A 25,821-nucleotide genomic window follows, 5' to 3' on the forward strand; every position below is an offset into this window, starting at 1 on the left:
AAATTTAGTGACGGAAAAATCCGTCTCTAAATTTTTTACTGACAGTTCTGCTAAACATAATCTGCAACTAACTTGTTTAGTAAAGAAATTTCACTGTTTAGTGACGGATATTTCCGTCACTAATTGGCGATTTTTTTGTAGTGTCGTGGGAGGACTTTACACTCGCTCTTCAACTAAAATTTGATCTAGATGCCATCATCTTCACCATGATGAAGGAATAACTAAACAAAATGATGGAGACAGTTGCATACTTGGCAAAAACTGAGGTCACGTTTGGTTTCGTCTTAGAGGCTGTTGCAAAAATCGAAAATGAGTCGCAACCAGAAGTGCTCGCCGAGACAATGGTTGAGCATAATATGGTTGAAACAAGATTTCTTCCAAAATTCATAGCTCAGAACTCTTCGTTGTGGTCACTGTTACGCCATTGAAGTTGCTGAAGATATATATCCCATGCAAAAAGACCGTTTCTCCATCACTCGGTGGGGTTCCATCACTCTGTTTATGTGATTGGATCTCACTTGTTTATATTGGATCTATTAATTAAACTAGTAATGAAGGATCAAATATTAATTTTGAGTTTACGGCTGCTTGAACATTTCTTTGCAATTCTGATGACGAGGTCAGTTAAATTTCTTAATTGAAAATGTCTGATAATGAAAGCTGATTAAAATAATTTGAGTTAACGTCTGTTTGAAAAGTCTTTGCATTAATAACCTCATTTTTATGCCTCCATTTCTCTTTCTTGATTGACCATGATATCTTTAGTTTTATTGCTTAGATTATTACCATATTATCATATATCATATAGTACTCCGTATTACATTGGCAATCTAAAATGTTTTCTCGAAAGAATTCCTTAATTAGATTTTGTTATTCTCGTATGGCACAGGCATTCTTTCAAGTTTTTTATTTTTATTTATATTTACTTATTATTATTTTTTAAATAATCTGAGCTTCTATAGATTTGTCTATATACTTTTACCAACTTTCGACATTTGCTGACTCTTTTGAGCGACCAGTTTCTATCAAAATAAAATTGTGGTGTTCAATATTTTGGACATTTTTTTAAAACTATATTGGATTATGTCAAAGGTCAGATTAAATTTTTTGAATAAATTATGAAATGACATATTTTTATCTTTTAAATTGCTTGGTTATAATTTCCTTTATTTAAATTATGTAATTTTAAAAAATTTGAACAGATTAATAATTAAAAAATTCATTCTCTTTAAATTTCAATAAATATAAGTTAATATTTATGTCTAAATTTAAAACAAAGTGTTGGATATTTTAGAAAAAAAATAAATCATTATAGAAAAATCCAAAAATTTTCAAAACGTTGAGGAAATTTTTAGAAAATCTTAAAGTTTGGGGTTCGTCTATAAAACCTCAAAAGTTCACTCAAAAGATATCATTTTAATACTCGATGAATTTGGCCGATCTTTGCTTTTTGCTAATATTCAACTATGTCGACATTGTTGTGACGAAAAAATGTATCATCCAAGTTAGAGAAAAACGATGAAAAGGTGTTGGAAGCCCTTGAACCTCACTCCAATCTTGAGCAGCCCTGACAAACATTTTGGATGAGAAATTCAACTTTGTAAAAAATAATTGAGATTAATATAAGATTTTGCACATATTGTAGGCGTCTTCCAAAACTGGAAGATTATTGGATACAATTATTCGATCCTCCGAAGATGACATGCTTACCACAAGCCGTACAACACTCTCTTCGCTCAAATCTCTCATATTAACCAATCTTCCTGAGCTGGAATCACTCCAGACCAACTACCTTCTCTTCACAGACTCGAAATTACTAATTGCCGAAAGATTGTATCAATTCCAGCTCTACCAAATGCCAAAGAACTAACTATTAGCATATCCCCAAATCTGGAAAGACGCTGCCAGAGAGGATCTGGACGGGATTGGCACAACATTTCTCACATTCGCTGCCTCGGAATTCCGTATAACTAACTTTACTCCACAAGTATGCATTGTTGCTTCTGATCATCTTCACACAATGCCCCATATTGTTTTAAGAATGTTTTTTTCTTTATTTTTTAGGCATACTTATTTGCTTGCTGGATAATGACACGAGCTCCTTCTCATTCAAACCATCACTACCATCCAAACAAACCACCCAAGTTAATGATTATGTTTAGTTATTTCCTTACAGAGTCAAATTTATCTCTTATCGAGTCAAGCTTTAGTTTCCTTCCGGGTTTTCTTTATGGTTCTTTCCTCGAGTTGGAGAGTCGATCCATACAGTTCTAGGTTTGTTTTTTCTAGTATTATAAAAGTGTCTTGTTTGCCACATTATTTTCAATTAAACACTACTCTTTATCTTTCTCCTCCGTTTCTTGGTTCTCCTACGTATATGCATGTCAATCTCCTCTTGATCTTTATCAGATAATGTTCTTTAGTTAATGCATTTAAATTTGGATTACTTCTGTAAATATAAAACCATCTTAGACTATTGTTGTACCAAAATAGTACTTTGCTTGATCATATTTGCTAAGATCATTTTGTGGATTTGTGAGGATTGTCCTTTGCTTGATTTCAGAGGATTAAATGGGGAGTACTAGAAAACTCAGAGCTGTGAGTGTATTTGTGCCCTTTTTAAAATGCGCAATCTGGGATATACGTTCTTCGCATAACGTTGTCATCCATGATCCCTTTTCCCAAAATTGAAAAAAAAAAATTCATTTCCGTTTGTCTACTTTTTTTTTATGATTCTTCACTATTTCTTCCCACATCATGCATTTCTGTTTTTTCACACCCCATTGTAATTCTTTGACATAAACATATAATATATGTGAAATGAGTCACTTACCCTTTTCTTGTTCTAATCTCCTTCAACACAATGTCACATTGTTTTTTATTCTATTTAAATTTGCATTACTTTTAATAACCAAATTGTTAAAAAAATGAACAACTTTAGAAAATTAACTAAATTGCATTTAGTTGAACAACTTGAGAAAATTAACTAAATTAACTAGCCCAGAGTTAGCGTTCATTGTTAATGAGTTGTGTTTTCCGAGTCCCAAGTGGAATGAATCATCCGATAATCCATAGCTCTAGCTCATCCAATGTGTTTAATGTATATTGGGAGGAGTAACAAGTTCTCATCTTGTTATTCTTGTTTCAATCGTCTTTTGAATTACTTTTCTCTGTAATAGTTTGAAACATCAAAACAAAGTCCAAATTTTACGTACTCTATTTGTTTCTTGAACTAAATCACCTACGTACATATGGTTCAGACACTCTAAATATTGCAATGGACGCTGTATTTTTAAAGCCCACTGACAAATAACATTATTTTTCAATGGAAATTTTCGTGGTTTAGGAGATAGTGGGCTTTTTGTCATTCATGTGGATAGACCTTTTTTGGTGTTTGGTAAAAAAAAAAAAAAATACATCCACAAAGTCCACTGTAGTTGTTTTGTTGAAAGGGCAAGTGTTTGAAAATAATTATAATATGACTAAGTTGCCCCTGACTTGGTTTATGAATGACAACCGAAGCATCAATTCATTATTGTTCTCATAGGTCTTGTAGTCCAACCCCAAAAATGAAGGTTGAAAATAATATAAACGGAGATGGAAGAACGATTGTATTTTACTCCACACCAGAACACCTCAATTCCCTCACATGCCTTTGCACTTTTCATCACCAACACCATCCTTCCATTTCCGTCGTCGTCCTCTCCACCACCTTCGCTGCCGCTGCTTCTTCCGTCACCTTCCTCCGCCCCCTCCCCAGTCTCCTGCTCGACGCCAATTTCACCCCCATCGAGCACTTCTTCCAAACCCCTCGCCTCAACAACCCTAATTTTCGATAAGCCCTAGCTCAAATCTCTCTGAAATCAAACATTGGAGAGTGTTTTTACCAGGTTGGGAGAGTGTTTCAAGGCTACCAAAAGAAAAACAAAGATGGTGAACAATGCCATTTCATGCTATTTCTGGGCTACCAGTCAAATCCTTAGGTGTGAAAGCTATCGGTAAAGTGAGAGAGAGATGGAGGGAAAATGTGGTGGAAGTAGTGTTAGTGAATAGTAGTGTCCACATTTAGAATGATGTGAATGATTAGTACTCCATCCAACCCCAAAAACTAGACTAGTATTTTTCATTTTGGACCGTCCCCCAAAATTAGGCAAAGTTTAAATAAGGAAAGTTTTGAACAAACACACATCACAATCCACTAACACTATTTCCACTACCCTTTTCTCCCTCTCTCTTACTTTTTCCCATCTCTATCTTTCTTTACCAGTTCCACATTAAAACGCGTGTCATATATAAGAGTGTCCATAATAATGTGCACAAGCCCAATGCACAGCAAAAAAAAAACTCTTCCACCAGCCAAAAAACTTGTCCATAGCCAAAAAAACTTGTCCAAGTCAATAGTGGACTTGTCCACAACAACAAATCACATTATTTTATCAATTATTGGCATATTTTAATTCAAGTTGAATAAAAATTATTGGACTAAAAGTGATTAGAAAAAGAAACATAAATTAATTAGAAATAAAATTAAAACCAAATATTCATTGTATTATAGATACGGGAAAATTATACAACGAAAATTTTATAAAAACACAAAAAATAACCCCGGCACCGCCTACTCGATGGCATCATCGGAATCCGCCGCTTTTATTACATAACTATTAATTATAAGTAATCATACATAAGATTTACAATTTTTGATATATTATTTACTAAATACGTACATAAGATTAATATTTATTACATAACTATTAATTAAATTTTATTACTATTATTTATATATAATTAATCATACATATTATGCATATAATTTGAGATATGTATATATCACGAATTTGAAATATTGTGTACAATATTGCACTTCATAATGAACATCAATGGAAATTTGCACTAACATGTTGAAGAGATAATGGACATCTGCAATCTGTATAATGGACAAGTACATGCACAAAAAGGTTGCTTTAAATAAAAAAATTAAATTATAAACTTTGGGATAAAACGGAAAATATTCCTTTATTTAATGAAATATATCTATATGATGAAATCGTTATTGAAAGCGTAATGAAAAAGTTTCATATACGATTATGGTATATCATAATTAACAAAATCAAATTTAATCAAGGAATACTCACCGTCTGGTCATATTCTAATGCTTATAGCACCCTAATCCAAAATCAAGACTAAATCTCCACCCTTAGATTTTAAAATGAGTGGATGAGATTAAATCTTATGAATCTCAATCATATGATAATTTTCGTGAATGTTTTTTTATATCAACATAGTGTATTACAAATATCAACAATATGACATAAGAATATCAACACTAGTACAAGAAAATATCAGCACATATTTATTGAGATTTTTACATAGTTTTATTGAGATTTTTACATGGTATTATTGATATTTTTTTGATATATTTGTTGATAAAATTCTGGTTATTAACATTTACTAAAACTAAAATAAAAAATATCAAATTTCATCATCCGAATGTCGTCGGAACATATGCAATTGAGATCTCGTTGGAATCCTTATAAAATTATCTTTAATTTGATATATTTTTTGCGAAAAATAATTTAAATCGAGAGAGTTACGTATATTTAAAGTTTTAAGATGATTTTAATGAGAGAGAATTGACATTAATATCTTCTAAATTTATTTATTAATTTTCTTAATTAAAAATATAATCCATGTGGTATTATTTCAACCACTAGATCTTCTAATCTAATGGCTAAGATTTAGTCTTAGTTTGGGATTGCTAATTAGTTAGCAATTGATCACTCCCCTACTCACCCTACATATTGTTTTGATCTATGAAGACCAAATTTAAATATAGAAACGCAGAACAAAGTCATACGTAGGGCATTTTAAGGTCATAGTTAGTTTATGTTTCAATCATGCTAACAAGTTAGACCTAAAATGATTTTAACATGACATAAACTCAAATCTTATAATATGACCTAAAACTACTTAATTATGACCGTCTGTGTTTTGGGTTAATTATTGACCATTAGATCATCTAATCCTAGGGCCAAGATTTGGGCTGCATTTCTGGATTTCAAAATGTATACTCCCACTTTCGTGTCTCTCTCTACTTATCTTCCCTAAATTCCATACTCAAAAATCCCTTGCTAACTGTTAACGAGCCTTGCCAAAAGAGTGAGAACGATTTGATTAGTGAGGATAGCAATTGCATGCCTGTCAATGCATCCTCAGATCGCATGAATGAAGATCTCCTTCTGAGGATAAGGAAACAAAATAAATCGAGGATGTGAGTTAGCATGAACCACTCTTTGCATTAATATGTAAATATTTTGCTCCTAGAATAGATAGAAATTTCCCTTGTATATTTAGCAATCATCTCTATATAAAGAGATGGTCACTGCATTACATTACATCACAATACAAAACGATATTCTATGCAAGACACTCTTTCTCTAGCAATATGAAAAGCCTCAGTTTTCTTCACTAACAACATCGCCAATCGTCACTCAAATTGAACACACCCAATGAGAGAAACCAAAATTTAAAAGACAGGTATATACAAATGGAGTATAATTAATGCAATCTTTCTTTATCTCAAACAAACAAGAAATCCATATATGTTTGAAGAAAGGAAAAAGTATAGATGAAGGAAATGAAAAGGCAGAAAGCAAACAGGAAATCCGTAGATGATTCATCTTATTAAGAAACGGAAAAAAAGACTATTGTTCTGTGTTTTTTACTTTGACACCCTGGATATTACAATTGACTGCTTACACTGAGATTCTGAAAACTTTATACTCCGAAAAAATTTGTCACCTATTGACGGATTACTTTTCACTTTTATCATTTTGGGTAATGGACCCTACATTCATTAACTCATTAACACTCACATTTTAATATAAAACTAATGTATAAAAGTAGGACCCACATACCACCAACTTTTTCAACTCACTTTCTATTACATTTCTTAAAACTGTACTGGGTCAAATGGTGACGAATTATTAGGGACAGAGGGATTACATCTGTTACAATCTTTGAAGAACTTGAGGAAATAAAGGAGAGAATGAAGCTAATGATCTTGAGAGTGTTTTTTCAGAAAACTGTGAAAACAGAATATTATTGAATAAGAAAATGAAATCTTGTTGTTCCACTCTTCCTCAGCTGAGTTTACAACTATACACACACTCCTCTACTAGCAAACCGCCACCAACGGCCTAATCAATAAGGAAACACAAAACGGAAACGCAACAGCTTTTTCCAATGGCTATTTTAATTCCTTGAACTGATCTCTTTTCCCTCTCTTCCTTAGTTGCTGATTTCCTCGATGGGCTGAGCTGCTCATGCACACCATTTCCCACAACATCCAAAGAAGAAAAATAAGCAAACATTGCCTTTCTAAACCTTTTTCCTGTACATGAGAAGCACATAATGACTTACGATTGAACATGATCCACATATATCAAGTAGCGCAAGATGTTCTTAGCAAACATGATTTCCCCAGCCCCATTAGGTGAAACAATTATTTCATATAGACAGTATTTTGCTACAACAACTGTCTAACGATTCCATCTTCGCTACTCTTTCTAATGAAAGAATCTTGAAACATTTGCAAAGTATGATTACTCAGTAGAAGTTAGTTGTCACGATCAACTAATAGCGATACTTGAATTGTACTCCAGTATGTTATTTATTTTATCATAAAAAACATACTCTCCCGGTAAGAGTCTCATTTCTTGACGACACGAGTTTTAAGAAGTGTGAAGAAAAGTGGGCGGAGAAAAGTTAGTGGAATACAAGTCCCACTTGTATATAATAGTTTTAAATGATATGTGAGTGGAATGTGAGACCCGTAAAAATGACCAGGTACTCCTATTCGCCGACGGACTAAGATGGAAAAATGAGACTCTTATTCGCGAACGGTGAGAGTATTATTGAAGTGTTATATTTAATATTTCATCATTTCATTCCGCCTCCTCTATTTTTGGATCCTGGACCCACTGCTATAATGGCATGAATATGCCTAGGAGAACCGAAGGAGAAAAAAGATAGAGACTAATGTTTAATTGAAATAATGGCAAAACAAACTCTTTTATAATGGAAAAAATAAACACACTATTTGGTTAGACACTCCTACTCTGATCTGGGAATGAACAGTAAAAAAAATCCGGAAGGAAGCAAAAGCTTGACTTGATAACAGAAAATAACGAAGGGTTCGTTTGGACAGTATCGTCTAACAGTGGTTAATGAAACTAAGATAGCAATAGAAATATTTAAGGATTTGATAATGCTAATGATGATCACATTACACCAAAAAAGGACATTGAACCATTACCTAAGAAGTAACATTCTCACAGTGAACCATATCAAGCAAGACCTCGACAACCCGCTCAAATCAACTGGTTCTCAAATCCTGAAATCCAGAATTCAGTTGGGATAATTTGATTATACAGAAAATTATCCCAGCATGCAGAAGCTTACATTGCATACACATTTCTCTTAAAATACCATAAAAAAGAAAGAAGAGACAAATGGAAACTAGAATCACTCAATTTCACTCCGAAAATATATAATGATTGAGTAGAGCAGGAAATGTATGTATCTAATGCTCAATAAAGAAAAGGAAACGAAGGGGAACAAACATGAACAACTTTGCAGAACTAGTGAATAATCATACAAAATTATTTGGAATTGTGTTGAAGGGGATTAGAGGAAGAAAATGGTACTTGGATCATTTTAAAAAGAATTATGTTTATGTGATTTTGTAAATATAAAACCACTTGTGTTCCCTACATAAATTCAGTCAAAGAAAATGTGAAATGAAGTTGATGAAATGCAAGCGCGTTTGATGGAAAAATAATTGAGGAGAAGCAATAATACATACCTGTGGAGTGAAGTTAGTTATAAGGAATCCGGAGACGACGAATGTGGGAAATCTTGTGCCAATCCTCTCCTGTTCCTCTTGGCATCGTCTTTCCAGTTGTGGGCATCCTCTGATAGTTAGCTCTTTGACATTTGGGAGTGCTGGAATTGATGCAACCTTTGGGCAATTTACAATGAAGAGAGTATGAAGAGATGGTAGCTGGTCAGGGAGTGATTCTAGGTTAAGAAGTGACTGTATGAATAGAGATTTGAGTGAAGAGAGGTGTGGTAAGGCTTGTGATAAGTTCGTCATCTTGCGAAGACCGAGTAACTGCATGAAATCTAGATTATGAAGATGTTTAATCTCTTCTGGAAGCTCTACTAATTCTCTGCAGGAAACTATAGAGAGGCTATGCATAGCAGTAAGATGCCGCAACATACCTTCTGGAATATATGTCAATGAAGGACAATTTTCCAGAGTGAAACATGTAAGCTTTTTTAATGCTTCCAGACCTTCTCTTGTCACAGAGATCTCTTTTGCACGCTCAATTTGCAATTCCCGGAGCTTAGTGTACTTTATAACCGTTTCTATTGGGAAACATGTCAAGCTCTCATCGACTTCCACGCACAGTGTACTAGGAATGTCGTGCTCAGATAATAAAGGCAGAGTTGAGCTACTGCATTGCAGTTTATCCAACTTTTGGAGGGATGAGAATGGTTGCAGTATTAATGAAGAGCAACAACTAATCCATAGACTTTTGAGATTTGGGAATGCTTCTTTACTCATTTGCTCTTTTGAAAGCCTCTTCAGATTTGGGAGTTCTGATAGAACCAACTCTTCCAGAACAGGAAACTGTATCTTTGTTGGGTCTCCACTTCCAACTTCTTCAATTGTTGGGTTTCCACTTCCAACTTCTTCTTCAATTGTTGGGTTTCCACTTCCAACTTCTTCAATTGTTGGGTCTCCACTTCCAACTTCTTCTTCAATTGTTGGGTCTCCACTTCCAACTTCTTCAATTGTTGGGTCTCCACTTCCAACTTATTCTTCAATTGTTGGGTCTCCACTTCCAACTTCTTCTTCAATAATGTAGTCCACTGACATACTGCATAAGTACAACCTTTTAAGATGAGCTAGCTCTCCCAGGTTTGGAAGACACATACATATTGGACAGATTCTTATATTAATCTCAACTATTTTTCCCAAAGTTGAATTTGTCATCCAATATGGAAGATATCTACCACAGAAGCCTTGTATGCTAAGATACTCCAGATTTGGGTGAGGTTCAAGAGCTTCCAACACCTTTTCATCGCCTTCCTCTAACATGCAATAATGATTTCTTTCCCACAACAAACTCAACGTCCTTAGATTTTTTTTGTCAGCAATATTTGCTTTCTTTGCATCCAAGGGGTTCTTTACTCTCTCAAGATGTCGAATTTCAAGCTCTCCGTTGAGGTTCAAGCACCCCAGCTCCTCAAGTTGGTTACCTGTCTTGGCACTCACTACAAACATACTCAGTGTTTTGAGGCTAGTTAACTCCCTCATTTTTGATGGCATCTTAGACAAAGACTCACAACTTGACAAATAGAGATGTTGGAGATTATGTAACGATGCCAACTTCTTAGGTAAAGCCACAAGACTATTACAGAAGTTCAAGTTGAGGGTTTGCAAAGTCCAAATAGTACATAATGAGTTCGGTAGATTGCGAATTCTAGATCTTGACAAATTCAAGTATCGCATATGCTTAAGATTGCCGATGGAAGGAGGCAGATCAGATATTCCCATATCATTTGCATATAATACTCTTAAACTTTTAAACTCCAAGATGGAAGAAATGTGCATATAATACATATCATGGTCATATTTCATCAAAGGAAAATATGAAAGTGGAAGATATTGGAAATCAAATATATAATGAATTACTACTCAAATCTCTTCTACAATCAACTTTTTTGGATAAAAAGATCATTATGCATGATCTTGTTCATGATCTTGCGCAATCAGTAATGAAGAACAAAATTCCCGGAGTAAAAAGTGACAGGAATATTCCAATCGCAACTACCATATGCGAGGTAAATTTGGTTGACAAAACTATTTTGTTTCCTACAACTTTTCAGCAAGATATGGACATTTCTTCCATCTTGGAGCCCACAAGTTTAAGAGTATTATATGCCAACGTTGATGGAATAAAAGATTTGCCTCCTTCCATTTGCAATATTAATCATCTGCGACACTTGAATATGTCATCCTCTAGAATCTACTCGCCGAACTCAATATGTACTCTTTGGAATTTGCAAATCTTGAGCTTGGATCATTGCTATAAGCTTATGGCTTTGCCTAGGAAGCTGACATCCTTATATAATCTCCAACATCTATGTTTGTCAAACTGTTGGTCGTTGTCTGTGATGCCTACTAATATGAGGAAGTTAACCAGCCTCAAAACACTGAGCATGTTTGTAGTGGGTTCCAAGATAGGTAATCAACTTGAAGAACTGCATTGCTTGAACCTCAGCGGGAAGCTTAATATTCAACATCTGGAGAGAGTAACAGACCACTTGGATGCAAAGAAAGCAAATATTGCTGACAAAAAGAATCTCAGGATGTTGACATTGTCGTGGGAAAGAAATGTTTTATCCAAGTTAGAGGAAGATGATGAAAAGGTGTTGGAAGCACTCGAACATCACTCCAATCTTGAGTATCTTTGTATAGAAGGCTTCAATGGTAGATATCTTCCACGTTGGATGACATGTTCAACATTGGAAAACATAGTTGAGATTGAAATCAGAAGTTGCGCATATTGCACGCGTCTTCCAAAACTGGGAGAGCTAACTCATCTTAAAAAATTGGATTTAGAGAATGAGAGAGAGTGAATTGTGGAAGTAAGTTAGAGGAAGATGATGAAAAGGTGTTGGAAGCACTCGAACCTCACTCCAATCTTGAGTATCTTTGTATAGAAGGCTTCAATGGTAGATATCTTCCACGTTGGATGACAAATTTAAATTTGGAAAACATAGTTGAGATTGAAATCATAAATTGCGCATATTGCACGCGTCTTCCAAAGCTGGGAGATCTAACTCATCTTAAAAAACTGGATTTAGAGAATGAGAGAGAGAGAATTGTGGAAGTTCTCGCGTGAAGAGAGTTTGATAATGTCAACTTTGAGATTGAGTAATCATCGTCTTCTGTTAGAGCTCAGACAATGCTTTGCTTGTTTTGCAGCCTTGCATAAGGATCATGAAATTGAAAAAGAGAAAAACAGATTCTTTGTTGTATCACTCATTGCCATATTTTATTAAAGAAAAATATGGAAGTGGAAGATGTTGGAAATCAAATATGTAATGAGTTACTACTGATTTTTTCTACAATCAACCTGTTGGGATAACAAGATCAGTTTGAATGATCTTGTTTATGATTTGGCGTATTCAGTAGTGGAGAACAAAATTCTCGGAGTAAGAATGAGAGATATATTCCAAGGCATCTACTATCTGTGAGGTGAAATAAGAACTGTGTGAATTTCAAATCACCGTGCGGATTTCAAGTCATTCTGACATCGTGCGGATTTCAAGTCATTCCGACAATGAATATTTCCGGTGCATTTTTAGCATCACCGGCGTCTACTGCATCAATGCATTTCTCTAAGTCATCAAGGATCTCTTGCTTACCATCCAACATCGAATGGTTACAAAACTACCAAATAATCTAGATAGTTTGTGGGAGGACTTTACACTCGCTCTTCAACTAAAATTTGATCTAGATGCCATCATCTTCACCATGATGAAGGAATAACTAAACAAAATGATGGAGACAGTTGCATACTTGGCGAAAACTGAGGTCATGTCTTGTTTCGTCTTAGAGGCTGTTGCATAAATCGAAAATGAGTCACAACCACAAGTGCTCGCAGAGACAATGATTGAGCATAATATGGTGGAAACAACATTTCTTCCAAAATTCATAGCTCAAAACTTTTTGTTGTGATCATTGTTATGCCACTGAAGTTGCTGAAGATATGTATCCCATGCCAAAAGACGGTTTCTCCATCACTCGGTGGGGTCCCAAGTAATGCAATTTTGATTGCAAATGATGATCAAAACAACAATAACAAATATTATTTTTCTGACTTCCACCTTTAAGGCGTATGATTTTCAACGGTGGGAAAGTTGATAAAAGAATGAATAAAATAAAATATTTGTCATTCTCTCTTTTATGATTTCTCCCCCATGGAGAAACCTATTTCTCTCATCTCTCTGAAAAACACTCATTCTCCTACTCTTTGCCATGGGAAGATATTTATAGCATGGCTACGGTTGATTAAATGGACCTTTTCTCTAATAAATTTAACTGAGATTTATATATTCTAAGGTCCATTTGATTAACACTTTTTATATTATGATTCCATATTCTTAAAAGTTAAATCTGTTTGGTTTTAAAAGTAAAAAGAAAGTACTATGGTTCCCAATTTTAGTGTACAGGTTTGAAACCACGTGATTTTTTCCGATTTATATAGTGATGGTGGAAGTTTTAAATGTACCATCAACTACCAATATTAATGCATTGATAAAGACCTATAATTAGCTTGTAGCCGTTTAAATCAAACTAAAGCAATATATATAAAATAATACTCCCTCTGTCCCATTTTTATAGTCACATTTAGTTATGACACGGGTTTTAAGGAAATGGTGGAGTGTGTAATTAATGAAGTGAGATGGTAAAGTGTGTAATAAATGAAGTGAGATGAAAGAGTGAGATGATGGAGTGTGTAATAAATGAAGTGAGATGATGAAGTGTGTAATTAATGAAGTGAATTGGTTGAAGGTGGATCCCTCTTTGACTTTTTGGTTTTTTATTTTTGTGTTAATAATGACATTTGGGTGTAATTTTAGTGAATAATGGGGTAAAATTTTATGTCAAAATATGAAAAATTCTAAATGTGACTATAAATGTGAGACGGACTTTTATGGCAAAATGTGACTATAAACTGGGACGGAGGGAGTACTACTATATCTTTGAGGAGTCGCGTTAAAATACTTATAATTAGGAGTTGATTAGTGGATCTATCGTTTGATAATGAATCTTACATTTGGTTAATAGTAATGACCTATTAATTAAACTAATAATCAAGGCTCAAATATTAATTTGAGTTTACGGCTGCTTGAACATTTCTTTGCAATTCTAATGACGAGGTCAGTTAAATTTCTTTATAACCTTTGAACATGATATATTTAGTTTTATTCATTACTTTGTTTCTCCTTCATTTGGAATTTGAATTCTTATACGAACTTTCGATATTTGCTGACTGTTTTCAGCGACCAGTTTCTATCAAAATAAAATTATTTGTTGAATTGGTCTAGTTTGGCTTTAAAAAATTTTGAAGAGTTCAATTTTTTGGACACTAATTTTTTTTAAAACATATTGGATTATGTCGAAGGTAAGATTAAATTTTTTGAATAGATTATGAATTGACATATTTTTATCTCTTAAATTGCTTGGTTATAATTTCCTTTATCCAAATTATGTAATTTTAAAAAAATTGACATATTAATAATTAAAAAATTCATTCTCTATATTTTTCAATAAATATAAATTTAAAACAAAGTGTTGGATATTTTTAGAAAAAAAAATAAATAAATCATTAGAGAAAAATCCAAAAATTTCAAAAGTTTGAGGAAATTTCTAGAAAATCTTAAAGTTCGGGAGTGGAGTTCCTCTATAAAATCTCAAAATGATAGATGTTTGAGGCCAAAAGTCTCAACAATTGCAATAACATCTATATAATGGACTAATTGATTAGTTTTATTCTTATAAATACTTTGATTTTATAATGACATTTAGTGTTGGCGTTGGTGGTCTTGGCAAGACTACTCTTGCATAGAACTTTGAGAGTTGTTGAGCCTAAAAAGATATTTGATTGTAATTGATGATGTGTGGTACGACTACCAAGGGAAATGGTTTGAATTGAAAGATATTCTATCATATGGTTCAACTGGTGCACATCCATCATTGTCACCACACGCCAAAAGAAAGTTGCACATATTATGGAAACTCTTTCAGCTCACTGTTTAAACGGGCTGTCAGATGAGAATTGTTGGATATTGTTGCTCAGGTCACGTGCCTTCGTACCTAAAGAAGAGGTGTCCTGGAAATGATTGGGAATGAGATTGTGAAGAAGTGCGTTGGCGTGCCCCTTGCTGCTAAGGCACTTGGAGGATTTCTACGGTTTAAAAGAACACGAGAAGAATGGATATATGTGAGAGACAATGAATTGTGGAAGCTCTCTCCATAAGAGAGTTTGATAATGCATAAAATTTGATTATAACAACTTTTAAATTTTAATAATGTGTTACATCAACTTAATTTTCTCTTAGATATTGAAATATCAGGACATTCTCTCAATTTTCTCTTAATTTTCGTTATATGACCGGTTTTTTAATCAATCTATAGTTTGCTAATGAATCTATCATTTGATTTATAGATATATGTATATTCACTCCGTCCCGAAAGAATATGCAATTTTGGTTCGACACGAGTTTTAATGCGAAATTAGTAAGCAAGAGAGAGGTAGAGAGAAAAAGTATTAAGTATCGTTACAGGAGAATGAGTCACGCCTTATTAAAGATACTAAAAGAATTTTTAATATTGGAAATTGTATATTCTTATGAGACTAACTAAAAAGCAAATAGTAATGCATATTCTTGTAGGACGGAGGGAGTATATGTTTAAATGGGTCTCTTTTGATTAATGGATCTATTATTTGATAATTAAAGCTCAAATATACAATTTTCCCCTACTTGAACATATTCGTTAAGTTTTTAATTTTAAGAGGAAATAAATTAATGTCGCATCACACAACTTTACTAAAAATGACAGATTTGACAAATAATTAAGTCAGTCAACATAAATGCTACTATCAAATGAACAATGTTTCGAGTCAGTCAACAGAAACGACGCAGTTTTAATTCATTTGCTAGTTGCTACAGTATTTTTTTCAATTAAGCTTTCACTGAAAATTTGGGCACTAACTAATCCATAAGACCGTAATAATCCATATATAATAATGTGATGATCAACGTTGAACAATGCTTTTATTCAAATAACGATACATTAGCATTGAAACATTCATTCAGTTTTAAAGATTATTTATTATCTTATATTTAGTTAAATGCTTATTTATATTTTACGATTTAACTATTAATACAATGATAAATTAATGTTATGTTAATAAATTATAGTTCATCTTATCTTTGGAGTAATCAATTCTAGTTATAATTTGTTTTAACTAAAAATTTATCAAATTCAAAATGTCATTTTGTATTTAATTTTATAACTCAATCACTATTATACTAAAAATTAATTTTAAAAAAATAATTGAAACTCCCTTTGTATTGTTTTTAAAATTATTTTTAATGTTATATTAGTAATTAATTTTGAGATAATGATTTAAGGGATGATTGTCATTTATTTTTATTGATTTCTTGTTAATCTCATATATTGAAATTTGAAATATAGTATAAGTTTTAAATTTTTGTTGATTGTCTCACATTTCTCAACATAAAAACTAATATGACAAAATCAAATGCTCCATCCGTCCAAAAAAATAAACTAATTTTACTATTTTGTAGTGTCCACTAAAATTAGACTAAGTCTAAAAATGGAAACTTTTCAACCAATACTAACCATACACATTATTCTAAATATGAACCCAACAATCCAATAATACTCATTTCACTACTTTTTCCCCCTCTCTCTTACTTTACCAATTATACATTAAAACCCGTGTCATTCACAATTTTGTCTATTTTCCGTGGATGGAGGAAGTATAAAAAAATAACAATTTGACAAGTCTTTTGATAAACGATATCATTATATTTAGAGTGTTAATTAAAATATGGTGGTGGGGTGCGTTAAAATGACAACACTTTTTAAAATAACACCATACCACCATTCCTAGCCAATTATTTGTACACGTGGACGGATAATAAGCTGTCATGTGTGCAAAAAAAAGGTAAAATCTCGGCCAGCAATATGTGGTGTCACGATGTCACTTTAAGGTGTTGTCATTTTAACACAAACCTATTGTGATGTACTCCCTTCATTCCATAGTAATGGAGGCAAAACTTTTTGGCACGGAGATTAAGAAAAATTGTGTTAGGTGAGTTAAGTAAAGGGAGAATAAAGTGAAAAATGAAAAAATGTAGAGATATGAAGAGATAAAAAAGTAAGAGAGAGTAAAGTAAGTGTGGAAAAATGGGTTGACTTTTACTAAAAAGGGAAATGACTCTATTACTATGGTGGAACGTACCAAAATGACAAAATGACTCTATTACTATGGAATGGAGGGAGTATAAAAAATGACGTGGTTTTGTTGCCATATCATATTATAAATTTTATTATTTTACTTTCAGTTTTGATCATCATAGGACAATTGAATAACATGAAATGTTAGTATTTGGGTTTCAAAATTATGGAATTGATCAAATTCAATAAAAGATTTTGATTTAATAACAGTTACCAATTATCCCTAAATTTAAATATAAAATGAGTTTTCAAAATTGATAAATTTTTAGTCAAAAATAAATCAGAAATCGAAATTGAAACTTCCTACTGCAATAAATAAGCTCTTAGTTATGATTTTAAATAATAATCTATTGATATTACATTAATTTATAACAATAGTATTAATTAAAATAATTTGAAATGGTAAATTTTGAATTACTAAAAGTTATTACTAATATTCAACAAAGTGAAGTAGTATTACTATAAGTAAATTTACTATTCAACAAGTTTTTAAATAATTTCGTCAGCGGCGGAGTGGAGTGTGGACAGTTGTAGTGCAATTAACTTAAACAGTTGACTAATCATGGATACAAGTCTACAAGTGAATGCTTAGTTAAAAAAGTACTATAGCTGTTCCCACCACGGCAGGAAATCCACTCCCGTATAAGATGGCATAGTAATAGAGTGATTGATGTTCGATGCCAAAGTTTTCAACAATTACAATAATACCTATATAATGGTCTAATAATGGACACTTCTATTAAACTGTTTGCAGTGATGCTTTGAAATCTTCCTTTAATTAATTGTTGTTGTCTTGTTGATGTTAGGTGTATGCTTTCGTTTTGCATGTGATACTCCCTCCGTCCCAGAAAGATTGTCCCAGTTCATTTTTTGCACTCGTTTTACAAAAATAATAGTAATAAATAGGTAGAGTAAAATAAGAGAAAGAATAATTTAGGTACAACTATTCTGTACGTTACTTTCTCTTTTACTTCACTCTCTCCACTTTAACTATTTATTATTATTTTTGCAAAACGAGTGTGGAAAAGGAAATGAAACAATCTTTCTGGGACGGAGGGAGTACTACTTTTTATGATTTTAAGTGTCATAGAAGAAATATCTAAAAATTACTAAATCTTAGTCGTCCATCTTGAATGGATTTTACAGTGACATTTATTCCACAAGGAAGTCTTTGCATCTTATCAACTTAACATATCTAAACTTCCACAACCACTCATTGTTTCTTCATTATACACTGTTGAACTTGTCTTTCTTGTTTCTGAGGCTCCCTCTTCTTCATTTCATCTGCAACTTCAAATCTTTATTGCTTGCTGAAAGGTAATAATGGTATTTTATTATTGCTTTCCATCTTACAATTCCAAGGCTGTTGTTATCTTTAACTCCTTTTCATCTCTTCTGCAACTCAAATCTTTATTGCTTACTGAGAGGTAATGATGGTAGTATTATATTATTGCTTGTTATCTTACATCAAAGTCTGTTTCTATCTTTAGTTTTATTGTTATGAATATTGCCATATCATTATATCTCATTTGCAAATGGAAAACTGGTTTCTTAGTTTTTTACAATAGAGCCCTTTCCACCTAACAACGTTTCATAACATCCCCTTAAAATTTGGTATTTAGAAAGCTTTTCTCTCTGAAGAATTCCTTATCTGAGTTTTTGTTAGTGTAGTATGGCAGAGGCATTTCTTAATGTCGTGCTTGATAATCTGAGCTCGCTTATCAAGGAGGAGATCGGACTGATATTGGGCGTTGATGAAGAGATGCAGAAGCTTAAAAGCACCCTCACCACCCTTCAAGCTGTGTTGGAAGATGCTGAAGACAAGCAAATCGAGAGCAAGCCTATTCGAGATTGGCTGCAGAAACTCAACGCCCTTGCTTACGAGATTGATGACATCTTGGATGAGTGCAACACTCATGTCTCCAAACTCAAACACACTCGCAACAAACTCAGTCGCTACAGCCTCCAGAAGATTTTGTATCGTCACAAGATCGGGAGGAGGATGAAACTAGTCACGAAGAAACTGGAGAGTGTTGCTGCAGAGCGCGCTAAATTTCATCTGCGCGATAATTCTGTTGATAGGCCTAGAGAAGTTGCTTTCTCACGTGAGACGGGTTCCATATTGAACCATACTGATCAGATTTATGGTAGAGAAAAAGAAAAAGAAAATATTGTGGGGATATTGGTTAGTGATGTAAAGGAGAATCAGGATATGTCTGTGTTGCCAATCATTGGCGTTGCTGGTCTTGGCAAGACTACTCTTGCTCGGTTAGTCTTTAACGATCGGCGGGTGGAAGACCACTTTGATATAAGAATTTGGGTTTGTGTCTCTGACAATTTTGAGTTGAAGACTTTGGTGAAGGCAATGATCGAAGCTGCCACAGGGAGTACGAAAGCTGCAGGTCTGCAGCAGTTGGATGTTGTAGAGCGTCGGCTTTGGGAGTTGTTGAGCCAAAAAAGATATTTGATTGTACTTGATGATGTATGGAACGACCACCAGGAGAAATGGTTGGAATTGAAAGACATTCTATCATGTGGTTCAACTGGTGCATCCATCATTGTCACCACACGCCAACAGAAGGTTGCTGATATAATGGGGACACTTGCAGCTCATGACATCAAGGGTCTGTCGGATGAGAATTGTTGGATGCTGCTCAGGTCACGCGCCTTCGGACCTAAAGAAGAAGTGTGCACGCAGCTGGAAATGATTGGGAAAGAGATTGTCAAGAAGTGCGTTGGCGTGCCACTTGCTGCTAAGGTGCTTGGAGGTATTCTAAGGTTTAAAAGGAAACAAAAGGAATGGTTATATGTGAGAGATAGTGAATTATGGAAGCTCTCACCGGAAGGGAGTTTGATAATGCCAACTTTAAGATTGAGTTATCATCATCTTCCGATGGAGCTTAGACAATGCTTTGCTTATTTTGCCGCCTTTCCTAAGGATCATGAAATTGATAAAGATGAGTTGATCCGTCTATGGATAGCTCACGGCCATATATCATCAAAGGAAAATATGGAAGTGGAAGATGTTGGAAATGAAATATGTAATGAGTTACTACTCAGATCTCTTCTACTATCAACTTTCTCGGATAACAAGATCATTATGCATGATCTTGTTCATGATCTTGCGCAATCCGTAATGGAGAACAAAATTCCCGGAGAAAGAAGTGACAGAAATATTCCAATCGCATCTATCATACGTGAGGTAAATTTGGTTGATAGAACGATTATGTTTCCCAAAAATTTTCTGCCAGATATGGACGTTTCTTCCATCTTGGAGTACACAAGTGTACGAGTATTCTATGCAAACGTTGATGGGATAAAAGATTTGTCTCCTTCCATTTGCAATCTTAAACATCTGCGATACTTGAATATGTCATCCTCTGGAATCCGCTCTCTGCCGAACTCAATATGTACTCTTTGGAATTTGCAAATCCTGAACTTGGATCATTGCTATAAGCTTATGGCTTTGCCTAAGAAGTTAACCTCCTTACATAATCTCCAACATCTATTTTTGTCAAACTGTTGGTCGTTGTCCGAGATGCCTACTAAAATGAGGAAGTTAACTGGCCTCAAAACACTGAGCATGTTTGTTGTGGGTGCCAAGAAAGGTACTCAACTTGAGGAGCTGCATGGCTTGAACCTCAGTGGGGAGCTTAGTATTCAACATTTGGAGAGAGTAAAGGATCACTTGGATGCAAAGAAAGCAAATACATCAGACAAAAAGAATCTTAGGAGTTTGAAATTATCTTGGGTTAGAAATGTTTTATCCAAGTTAGAGGAAGATGATGAAAAGGTATTGGATGCACTCGAACCTCACTCCAATCTTGAGTATCTTTGTATAGAAGGCTTCTGTGGTAGAAATCTTCCATGTTGGATGACCAATTCAACTTTGGAAAAAATTGTTAAGATTGATATCGGAGATTGGGCATATTGCACGCGTCTTCCAAAACTGGGAGAGCTAACTCATCTTAAAAAACTGAGGTTATGGAATATAGGGGTGGAGTACATTATTGAAGAAGTTGGAAGTGGAAACGGAGTAAAGATACCATTCCCTGCTCTTGAGCATTTGCAATTATCAAACCTCTCAAATCTGAAGAGTCTTTCAAAGGAGCAAGAGAGTAGTAGAGGAGCATTCCCAAATCTTAAAACGCTATGGATTTCACGTTGCTCTTCATTTATACTGCAACCACACCCATCCCTCCAAAAGTTGGATTCTCTAAGATGCAGTAGCTCAACTTTAGCTTTTTTATCTGAGCAGGACGTTCCTTGGCGACTGAATGTGGTGATTGAGGAGAGCGTTACATGTTTACCAATAGAAACATTGGTAAAGTACAGTAGTAAGCTCCAATCATTGAATATTGAGGGTGCAAAAGAGATCTCAGCAACAGAAGGTCTGGAAGCATTAAAAGGGGTTACATTTTTAGGTCTATATAACTGTGATAGAATGACGTATATTCCACAGGGGATGTTGCAACATCTTACTGCTCTGGGCAGAGTTGATATATTTTCATGCAAAGAATTAGTAGAGCTGCCGGAAGAGATTAATCATCTTCATAAACTTAAAGTTATACAGTTATCCTGGCTTCCGAAGATGGCATGCTTACCACAAGCCATACAACACCTCGAAATTCTATTCATGCACGACCTTCCTGAGTTGGAATCACTCCCTGACCAGCTACCTTCTCTTCACAAACTCGAAATCACAAACTGCCCAAAGATTGTATCAATTCCAGCTCTACCAAATGCCAAGAAACTAAGTATCATCCAATGCCCGCAACTGGAAAGACGATGCCAGAGAAGAACAGGAGAAGATTGGCACAAGATTGCCCACATTCGACGCCTCGAAATTCCTTATAACTAACTTCACTCCAGAGGTATGCATTATTAAGGCTTCTCTTCTAAATCAATATTAATTGTTTTATGATTCTTCACTAGTTAAACTTTGTTTTATTGAATAGCCATATATGTTTGCTGTTGCTTGCTGGGATCGTGATATTGATATGAGCTCCTACTCATCCAAACCATCCACACCGGCACCCAAGTTTAATGATTATGTTTAGTTATTTCCTTATAGAGTCAAGTTTATCGACTCAAGCTTCCGGGTTTTCTTTATGGTTCTTTCCCTTATAAAAGTAGGAGAGTCTAACCATAGAGGTTTACGTTTGTCTTGCTTCTTGCTCAGATATTAGTCGTGTTTGCTACCATCATTTGTGCTACTTGGAATATGCAAATGGATTTGAGTAGTAGATTGTTCTTTGCTCGATCATTATGTTCTTTTTTGTTCCAACTCTGCACAAAATACATTTGAATTTATCTCTCTATCTTCCTAACCACTTCAGCAGTTCTACTTTTATGTGAAATAAACTGATACGAGTCCTATGTTGATAGCAGCGCAAGAGAACGAGCAATCTTTTGAAACGGTAGAAAGGGAGAAGTCGACGTCGTCGGCATGTCTCGACCAAAGAGGAGCGCGCGACGTCCAGACCCTTCGGAGACTTCGTGTCATATTAGTATGCAGGTTTAGTTGCTCTTTATTTATTTATTAGTAGTATGTTTTATTTACTTATTTTTTTTGAACAAATTATATTAGACGCTTTATTTGCCTTATCTTTTTCTTCTTTATCGCAATTTCAAGCATCTTCACGGTTAATCGACGAGGTCATTGTCCTCGCGACTCCGATTATCATTGTTCTTAACATACACTCAGCAAAATGCTTTAAAGACATATATCACCCGTCCGTTTTAAATTCGCCTTCTTGAATGCGTTTTCTTAGTTAACGGAATTTATAAGAGTTCCTGTCTTGACATTTCAAGGATAACCCAAAATAGAAAAAAAAAATTAATTCATTTTCCCTTTATCAAACTTTTTATTTATGATAGAATGAAGATTTAAACACTAATTTCTTATAAGAAACCTTCAGCTTCTTTACTTGGACTTGGGCCTTGGGCTTCTTTCATGGGCTCTAATAATATGTAGCATATGCTATCGTTTATTAAATAGGAATTCATTATTAAATTGTATTGGCCTTTTTTCAATGTGGTTAATAAGTTCTAAGGCTCATTTGATTAAACATGGATTGTATAATGATTCCGTATTAAAAAGCGTCCTTGTTGGTAATTTTTGTTGTAGTGGAAGTTGAATCTGTTTTTTAAGTTTTAAAATAAAAAAGAAAGTACAAAGTATGATTTCTAGTTTTTGTGTAGAGTTTTGAAGCCACATGATTTTTCCAATTGATATGGTGATAATGGGAGTTTTTAAAGGCTATGCCAATCAACTACCAATATTAATGCTTTGATAAAGACCTATAATTAGCTTGTAGCCAAATATAAATAAAATTAATAAATAATACTCATATCATTGTCAAATATACCATGGTGCTAATTATAAGGAATAGTTGTTTAAGTCTCCATTGGAAACTGAGTTTTTGAGGGATGTATCAAATTTGATTATACCAACTTTTAATTACGTGTTACATCAACTTAATTTCTCTTAGAAATTGAAAAATGTGGACATTTTCCCAATAAAAAATAAAAGTTGTTTCTAAAAATTGAAACAAATAATTTTTTCGTTATATGACCAGTTGATTAATGGATCTATAGTTTGATAATGAATCTATCATTTGATTAGTATATATGTTTGTGACTGGACCTCTTTTAAGTTTTAATTAATGGCTCTCTTACTTTAATGAAATTAAAGCTAAAATATTAATTTTACCCCTACTTGAACATTTTGTTTAATTTTTTAAAGTGGAAATCAATTAAATGTCGCATCGCACGACTTATTAAAAAGGATAGATGAAAACAAACATTTAAGTGATCCAATATGATATCACAATTATTCTCAGCCAAAAAAATAATTATTCCAACTTTGATAATGCCAAAAACATAGTGAGAAAAGTAGAAATAATTATCTCAAGCTGGTGTTTGGATTATGATTATCATGGGGTCTCTAGACACTCTACATTTATGAAACAAGTGATTGAGAATTAGGTACTTTATATAGTTATGGATAACAATGATTATATCTGCTTTTCTACATATTGTCAATCACAACAAGAAACAACTTGATAATGACAATTACCATAATATCTATAGTAATAATAGCACTTAATTTCTCCTTTTTCATTTGTTAATCAAATCATCAATTGATGTTAGCTTTAGTTATATCAAATGGTTTGCGGTTGTCTCTATATAAGGTTAAGTAATTTCTTATTTATAACTATAATACCATGCACGAATTCTCAAATTTGTAGTGTGCCCACATTTTGAAAGGAATGTGATGAAAATTATATCTATGGTTCTCCAAAGTTCAATTCATTGGAACGTCGGTTTCCACCCTTTTATCGGTTACAACGTTTCTGATCTACTGTTCGTTATAGTCATCAATGCTAGTAGCAAAAATCGTATCAAAAGGAGAATAAATTCATAAAAATCAAAGATGCATTTTACATTTACATATTATTCTCAAGATACACATTACAATCATTTTACCATTTCTAACAAATTAAAAATACATCAATCGAAATTAATCATCACTTTTTTTTTTTTTTTACTTAACTTGGTTTCATTTAACTTATATACAAAACCAAATAACCTTCAAACCCCGGAATCAAACGTCACCCCCGTCGACGGCAGCCACTGGTTCCCTCCAATGAAATTCGCCACCGTGAACCCCGCCTCCGTCGCTCCCAGCACCTTGAACCCGGCCCGACGTCGCCGTGACACCCCACATGTTGGCATACTCCGCGAAATACAAATTGAAATTGAAAAAGAAAAAACAAATCCTTTCGTTGTATAACTCATTTCCATATTTCATCAAAGAAAAATATGGAAGTGGAAGATGTTGGAAATCAAATATGTAATGAGTTACTACTGAGATCTTTTCTACAATCAACCTGTTGGGATAACAAGATCAGTGTGAATGATCTTGTTTATGATTTAGCTTATTCAGTAGTGGAGAACAAAATTCCCGGAGTTAGAATGAGAGATATATTGCAAGGCTATTTGTGAGGTGAAATCACAACTGTGTGAATTTCAAATCACCGTGCGGATTTCAAGTCATTCCGACAAAAAATATTTTCGGTGCATTTTTAGCATCACTGGCGTCTACTGTTGGAAATGCATCAATGCATTTCTCTAAGTCATCGATAGATTGCTTATTATGGAGGAGATGATTGTTTACTAGTAATGGATCTCTTGCTTGACCATCCGACATCGAATGGTTCCAAAACTACCAAATAATATAGGTAGTTCGTGGGAGGACTTTCGACTCACTCTTCAACTAAAATTTGATCCAGATGCCATCATCTTCACCATGATGAAGGAAATTCTAAACAAAATGATGAAAACAGTTGCATAAGGCTGCTTGAACATTTCTTTGCAATTCTAATGACGAGGTCAGTTAAATTTCTTAATTGAAAATGTCTGATAATGAAAGCTGATTAAAATAATTTGAGTTAACGTTTTTTTGAAAAGTCTTTATGCCTCCATTTCTCTTTCTTGATTGACCATGATATCTTTAGTTTTATTACTTAGATTATTAAAGCCAGGGACGGAACCAGAAGTTTAAGCAAGCCAGTACTAAAATATACTCATCATGTTCGGTATTAAGAGTCCTATTTGAGTTCGGCACAAGATTTAAGAAATAAAGGAAAGTGAGTAAGAAAAAATAGTTTAATGTAGAACCCATT

General features: G+C 33.8%; 1 protein-coding gene across 3 annotated transcripts; it reads left to right on the top strand.

Moving 5' to 3' along the window:
- The first annotated feature begins 18,351 nt into the window (after window positions 1-18,351).
- On the top strand, window positions 18,352-22,738 carry LOC125197086 (disease resistance protein RGA2-like). 3 transcript variants are annotated; one of them, XM_048095788.1, is made up of 3 exons: window positions 18,352-18,448; window positions 18,803-22,005; window positions 22,523-22,738. In XM_048095788.1, the coding sequence occupies exon 2, from the start codon at window positions 18,804-18,806 to the stop codon at window positions 21,990-21,992; it is 3,189 nt and encodes a 1,062-aa protein (XP_047951745.1). In that variant the 5' UTR covers window positions 18,352-18,448; window position 18,803; the 3' UTR covers window positions 21,993-22,005; window positions 22,523-22,738. The 3 variants fall into 3 exon arrangements, with proteins under 3 accessions (XP_047951745.1, XP_047951744.1, XP_047951743.1); XM_048095787.1 differs by lacking the exon at window positions 18,352-18,448 and adding an exon at window positions 18,455-18,558 and having other exon boundaries at window positions 22,520-22,738; XM_048095786.1 differs by lacking the exon at window positions 18,352-18,448 and adding an exon at window positions 18,455-18,558.
- Window positions 22,739-25,821: the final 3,083 nt, after the last annotated feature.

This window comes from Salvia hispanica, chromosome 6 (assembly GCF_023119035.1).
Source record: "Salvia hispanica cultivar TCC Black 2014 chromosome 6, UniMelb_Shisp_WGS_1.0, whole genome shotgun sequence".
In the NCBI taxonomy this organism is placed as follows: Eukaryota; Viridiplantae; Streptophyta; class Magnoliopsida; order Lamiales; family Lamiaceae; genus Salvia; species Salvia hispanica.

What these genes read in the sequence shown, in the direction of transcription:
- LOC125197086 (XM_048095787.1), top strand. Translation starts at nt 18,455, where the DNA reads ATGGTATTTTATTATTGCTTTCCATCTTACAATTCCAAGGCTGTTGTT. An exon ending in TCTTTATTGCTTACTGAGAG is followed by an intron (nt 18,559 to 18,802) that starts GTAATGATGGTA and finishes TTGTTAGTGTAG; the next exon opens with TATGGCAGAGGCATTTCTTA.